At 36.4% G+C, this 6085-nt stretch overlaps 1 protein-coding gene across 1 annotated transcript; it reads right to left on the reverse strand.

Annotated features, from left to right (window-relative positions):
* Positions 1-1434: 1434 nt before the first annotated feature.
* LOC125187617 lies at positions 1435-5698 on the reverse strand. The gene is made up of 3 exons (XM_048084240.1): positions 4764-5698; positions 2627-2747; positions 1435-2235 (listed from the first exon to the last, which is right to left on the reverse strand). Exons 1-3 carry the CDS (start codon positions 5352-5354, stop codon positions 1700-1702), a joined length of 1248 nt encoding a protein of 415 aa, XP_047940197.1. The 5' UTR covers positions 5355-5698; the 3' UTR covers positions 1435-1699.
* Between the last annotated feature and the right edge of the window lie 387 nt (positions 5699-6085).

Consider the following 6085-nt stretch of genomic DNA (forward strand, 5'->3'; position numbering starts at 1 on the left):
CGATGGCATATACCCGAGGTGGCCTGTTTTTTTGAAGACGATTACCTGCCCAATCGGTGAGAGGAGAGTTTTATTCGCGCAAAAGCAGGAGGTTGTGCGGAAGGATGTGGAGCGGACATTTGGTGTGCTCCAAGCGCGGTGGGCTATAGTGAAGGGTCCGGCGCGGTTCTGGTACAAGGACGTCATCGCCGATGTCATGTATGTGCGCATCATCTTGCATAACATGATCGTCGAACACGAAGGTGGAAGAGTCACCGATTGGGGTGATGATGAAGCTGGATCTAGCTCCAGCAGGGCGACTCCATCCCACGTTCGAGGATTACCGGCGGGCTACAATGAGGTTCTGCTAGACAGGCCTCCATGCGCAACCAACAAGACCATGCTCGGCTCATGTCCGACATGGTTGAAGAAATTTGGAACTGCCACGACCGTTGAATTTGTAGGTTTTTTTATTTCGTACTATACTCTATGAACTTTCAATGGAATGAAGTTTTTTATTCAAATTTTGTAATGTTTATTTATTCAAATAAATAAAATGCTATAGGGCGGACTATAGGACATCCCACTGCAGGTGGAAGGGTAGGAGGATAAAATGCTGATGTGATGGAGGATAGGATGCCCTATAGGGCGGGCTATAGGGCGCCCCATTGTGGATGATCTAAATACATACATGAATCAACTAATAGAGTTCGTTAGTTCACTTCAAAACACACACGCTATCTTTGAGAGGTTCTATCTTCATTAAATTTTGAGAGTTCATTGTAACCGAGAGCTAGAGCTTGAGTGTGAGCGAATTGTATCTTGTTTTCTTGTTCTTTATGTGTAAATAAAAAGTTTGAATCTTGTTCCTCCGTGGACGAAGGCTTTTTAAGGCCGAACCACGTGAATCCCCTAGTCTTACTTCAATTGTATTTTGTATTGCTTTGACATCCATCGATCGTGTTCATTATCTTCGCCCTTGAGCTCAACAGTTCATACTCCAGAATTAGACACTTTATATATTTCAGGGACGTACTAAAAAGAAAATAGTTCATAAACAGAAAATAGTCAATAGTTCGTAGTACTTTTTTGGAGGGAGTAATAATTAACTTACCTTTTATTTTCTTTATCAGTCTCTTTATTACTTTATTCTCTCTGTATGTTATTCTCTTATTTTTTCTTTCTTTTACTTTATCTATTTTTAACTTATCCATTAAACATCCATTTCTTAAATTCAACGTAAAAAGAAAAAAAATTTCAATTATGAAGAAATGGAGCGAATATAAGTTGTGAAGAAAGAATTCTTTTATACTACTACTATCATCTAATTCTACGTGTGTGCGCGTGTGTGTGTGAGAGAGGGGTGAGACTCCTTTCGTAATTGTCTCCTAAAATGAAGCACTTATTGAACTAAATTAACAACAAGAAAAACATTAATTAAACCAAGGCCAAAGATGAAGAGCAATACAAGTAATTTAAATCGATACTGAATACTAAAGAAATAAACATGTAATTAACTCACTAAATTTCCTGTCAACAAGAGGTTGAAAAACTAGTCATTATAGTCATGGGCCTGAGAAAAAAAATGGATAAAGTAGTACTCCTAGTTCTCTACCCAAACATCAAACAAAAATTCTCAAACCCACTATATTTTCCTCCTACAAAGGAACACGAGAAAGAAGCCACATAATTTCATCTCTAGCTAAGGTTTATTTGATTTCTAACTTATGATGTCTAACAACATCTCGTTCAATAGGGCATCATATACCTCAATTTCCAACTCCGAAACCACCTCCCCATTTTCTTGATCCAATCTTTTCCATTCTCCAACATTTTCCATATTTTCAAGATAAGCTGGTCTGTTCTTCTCCACCTCCCATTCCATGAACAACCCGAGGGGGTTGTGTCCATTCATCCAATCCCGAGCTATCTCTACTAACGCATCATGAAATAAGGATTCACATCCTAGTTTTTCTCTAAAAAAATCTAGGATCAACTTATCTGCCTTGGTTTTGAGGCCATAAGATGGCATGATGGCCTTCACTTGACCAAGCAATTCTATTGCCTTGTCCTCTTCTTCTATGTCTTCCTCTTCTTCTTCTTCGTCCGAGGAGGTGGAGGAATGTGGGAGAGGGGAACTCAAGGATTCATTATCTGATTCCGTTTGTGATGCAAATCGTCTAGTTAGGTTCACTGGCTCGAGCTTTGCTAGGCACTCGAATCTCTGAATCTTCTTGAGAAGTTTCTTCCTAGTTCCTATACAATGAAAGATCAAGGTTTTCATCAATCTCTTAACAATACCTACAATGATATCACACCTTCTTGTGGTATTTGCAAGTACATTGTATTATGTATACATGGCCATGTCACATATTCCATCTATATATCATAAATATTAATTGGATTGTCTCAATCTTCAATTTCAAAATTATGTATCAAGAATTCAAGATGACATTTTCACACCTAACATCAAAGTCTGACATGACAAGCCATCGTTTCGGATCGAGTATCATATAATAGCAATTAATTAAGTAGACATCAAACTCAGACATACCACATGAGATGAATCCATATGTGCCAAACATATCACACAACCTTAACACGATATATAAATTTAAAGTCGACGTATAAAAAAAGGATAAATCACCTTCCATAAGAGCGAGTCTATGTTGGAAAGGCGAAGAGACTTCATCATCTTCATCAAATGGACAGTCCAGTACAGACACTGGACTAAACTGCTCCTTCTCTTGATCACTTGTCCATTGTTTCTATAGTTCATGTACACATCACACGTAGTTAACACTAAATACCAAAGAAAATAAACCAAAAACTATATAACCTCTACTAAAAGATTCATTTATTACAATAGTTCATTAATTACATAAGTCAAGATTGCATAATTATTGAATCCATCATTGTGATGGACATTGCTCAAACTTGATTCCCTACATAAAACGCAATGTTGGAGTTTGATGTTGATGAGACAAAATGTATGTCCAATCCAACAAAGACCCACCCCTTCAAAGGGCAATTTTGTGGAATGGGAAGTTTCATTTCAGAGCAATAATGTCGCATAGTAAGCCAAATTATTCAAAAGGGAAACTTTTACACCCAACTTTTCTTATTTCGTTTCAAGTTCGCTATACTCTTTTAGGGGCCTCCCCTAGTTCTATAAATATGATACTATAACCTTCTCGAATTAAAAACTATTGGAACAAAAACAATTTACACTCTGGTTTTGTTTCTTTACTACCAAAATTCATTTTATTATATACTCCATACGCCTACTGAAATTGTATTAATAAACGTAAAATTGAAATTTCTCCAAAAGTATTTTATTAATACCTGACGGCAGTTGAGAAGTACTACTTGTAGATTATCATTCATAACATTAATCTTCACATCCCATTTAAAAATGTTTTTAAAAGTATGTTGGGCATAAATATAGTATACTCTCTATATTCCATAAAAATAGATAATTTTGTGATGGTAAAAGTTTTAATATACAATTGTTAAAGTATGAAATAGATCAAAAGAAAAAGTTATTGAAGTATTGTTAGTGGAAAATTAAACTCACTTCATTAGAGAAAACAGTTGCTAAAAATAGAAGTGAACTATTTTTATGGGACATACCGTAATAGAAAAAATGGTCAATATTTATAGGACCGAGAGATGGAATATTATTAAAAAAAAAACAACAAATTTAATGGCTATAAGACTGCATCAAAGCCCACCTAACCAAGATAAATGATTGAGTTTTCTACTACTGTATTTATTTTAACACTCATCAGTAGAGCCTTAGAGGTATGGTTTACTACCATATAAAGAAGGGAAAGTATAATCTAATTCAATGATAGGGTGTCGATAAAAATTCAATTTCATTCGTACTGTTTTGGAGTTAGAAAAAACAAATTAATCTATGACGTTATATACTCGACGAAAATGAAACTGTATTAGTCTTTCTCATTAGAGACAAGCTAATGTGAAGAAAATTAGATCTAAACGATCGTAGTGACTAGTGACTAGTGACCAATGATGAGTACTCTTAATTAGGAGCTTAATTAGGCATGTTTAATTTTTTTTGGAAAGTAAAATCCGGTTATTGAGCGCAAGTTTGATCTACGTAACCAGCTAAAATTAAGTCAATAATTAATTAAGTACTTATAGTTTATTATTCTTGTTGAAATCATGTTCAATTCAACGATTTCGCAATAGGTTGCTTCTCTTAAAAAATAATACTCCTACAAGGTTTAACGGTTGTCGCAATTGTATATTGAGCAGACTTATTTTATTTTCTTGCGAAGCCCGAATGAAAATAATTAACAATACTAAAGCGGTCAAACAAAAAAATAGTAAAAGCAAATTTAAATAATGACTGTTAGTTTAGTAGTCACAAAAACAAAATAAGTAGCCCCAAGTCCAGATTGAGTAAATATTTTATTGTTTTGTCATTTTCTTGTTAGTGTCATTATTTTTAAAATGGACAGACAAGTAAATTATTTAAAAGGCCAAGTAGCCAAGTTTTTAATTTATTTTTGTGTACATATCATAAATATCAATAAAAAATATAGAATGGTAAAACAAGTATACACACGTGTTCCTCCAGCTGTATTAATTCCATCTCATATCTCACGTTACCGAAAGTTCTAATCTACCATTTCAAATATGCAATTATTTTTATATTCTTTTCTTAAATTCAAATTTTTAAGATAGGTAAGTAGTATTCCAAAACCAATTGATTAGAAAATTTAATGAATTTAAGCAAATTATTGAAAAACTCTAACCTTTGATTGTGTTGAAGAGTTGGTATCTGAGCTTTCACCGCTGCAGGTAGTTGACTCTGCTCCCACAACGACGTCGTTTTCGTGCTGAGGTGGTAAATTTAAAATTACTCCTACTTCTGAAGAAGAGTTACCGCCTTCCGTCGCCGTGAAATCGCTGCTATCATTCGTCGTCGTGATCGAGCTGTTGGAGCGATCGGACGGCGGCTGGACGTCGTCCTCCTTCATCAGCTGATCGAACGATTTCCACTGTAGGATCTCCTCCGGCTCGGCCTGCCTCCTCCAGAAACCGCCTCTTCTAAATAGCCTCTTGGAGAAACTCCGAGGCAAAAAATTCGATTTCACCTTCTTCTTCTTCTCCGACGACTTCGCGAGGCGTTTCACGGCGGCGATGACGCTCTGGAGAGCCGAGAGAGCGGGCGGCTTCACGAAAGCTTTTTGGCTGCGCGTGTTGTCGAGCAATCGGACGGCGGTGCAGCATTGGCGGCGGGGGAATGATTTGAAGCCGTTGGATGAGCAGGAGCTCATGTCATCGAGCAGATGATCCTTCAGCAGCAACGGCGCCCTAATCGGCTTGATCAATCGTCTATCCATTGCAAAAAAAAGCTGATATCGAGAGAAATTGGCAGGCAGAAATTGATTAATCAGAGCGCATTGATTAAAAGCTGCAGGCGTTTAAATTGAATGCAGTCGGTGGAGATTATATAGTGGAAGTGAGAAAGTGAGAGGCAGCTTCTCATAAAATGGTGAAGATCTCAAGGTTAATACAAAATGACAGTAGAGTTTAGCACAAATTTGCAGAGAGGAGAGAGAAGAAGAAGCATGGATGCTTCTTCCCTGCGTTTTGAATCTCAAGTACGATTAAAAAACTAGATTTGAATTTGTGTGGATTTGCGGGTTTTTGTTTGTATGTGATTAACCGTAACATACGGTTTGGTGTGTGTGATTTACACACAAATCTCACCTGTTACTCTGTCTAATGACCAGCAATTGACCTCCTTGCCATTTTTTTATTCATTTTTGCTGCAGATTCATCATTTTCATACACCATCCCACGTGGAAATCCTATTTCTATTTTATTTTTAATTCTTTGCTATTGGTTACTATAGCCAATATGCATTCAAATCCACGGCGTGCTGAGGAGACACAGCAGCACCATGTTGTGCTCATAAACGACGCCGTTCTTTTATTTTCGTCGATGTTAATTTTTGGTTGTACAAGGAATTCGAGTATCAGGAATTGCGCAACCAATGTAATCAAATAATCAACAATATAAACTATACATAGCAGTACTAACTTTGCGATATCTTAGTACAAATAATACA

The sequence above is a fragment of the Salvia hispanica genome, chromosome 5 (genome assembly GCF_023119035.1).
Source record: "Salvia hispanica cultivar TCC Black 2014 chromosome 5, UniMelb_Shisp_WGS_1.0, whole genome shotgun sequence".
Classification (NCBI taxonomy): domain Eukaryota; kingdom Viridiplantae; phylum Streptophyta; class Magnoliopsida; order Lamiales; family Lamiaceae; genus Salvia; species Salvia hispanica.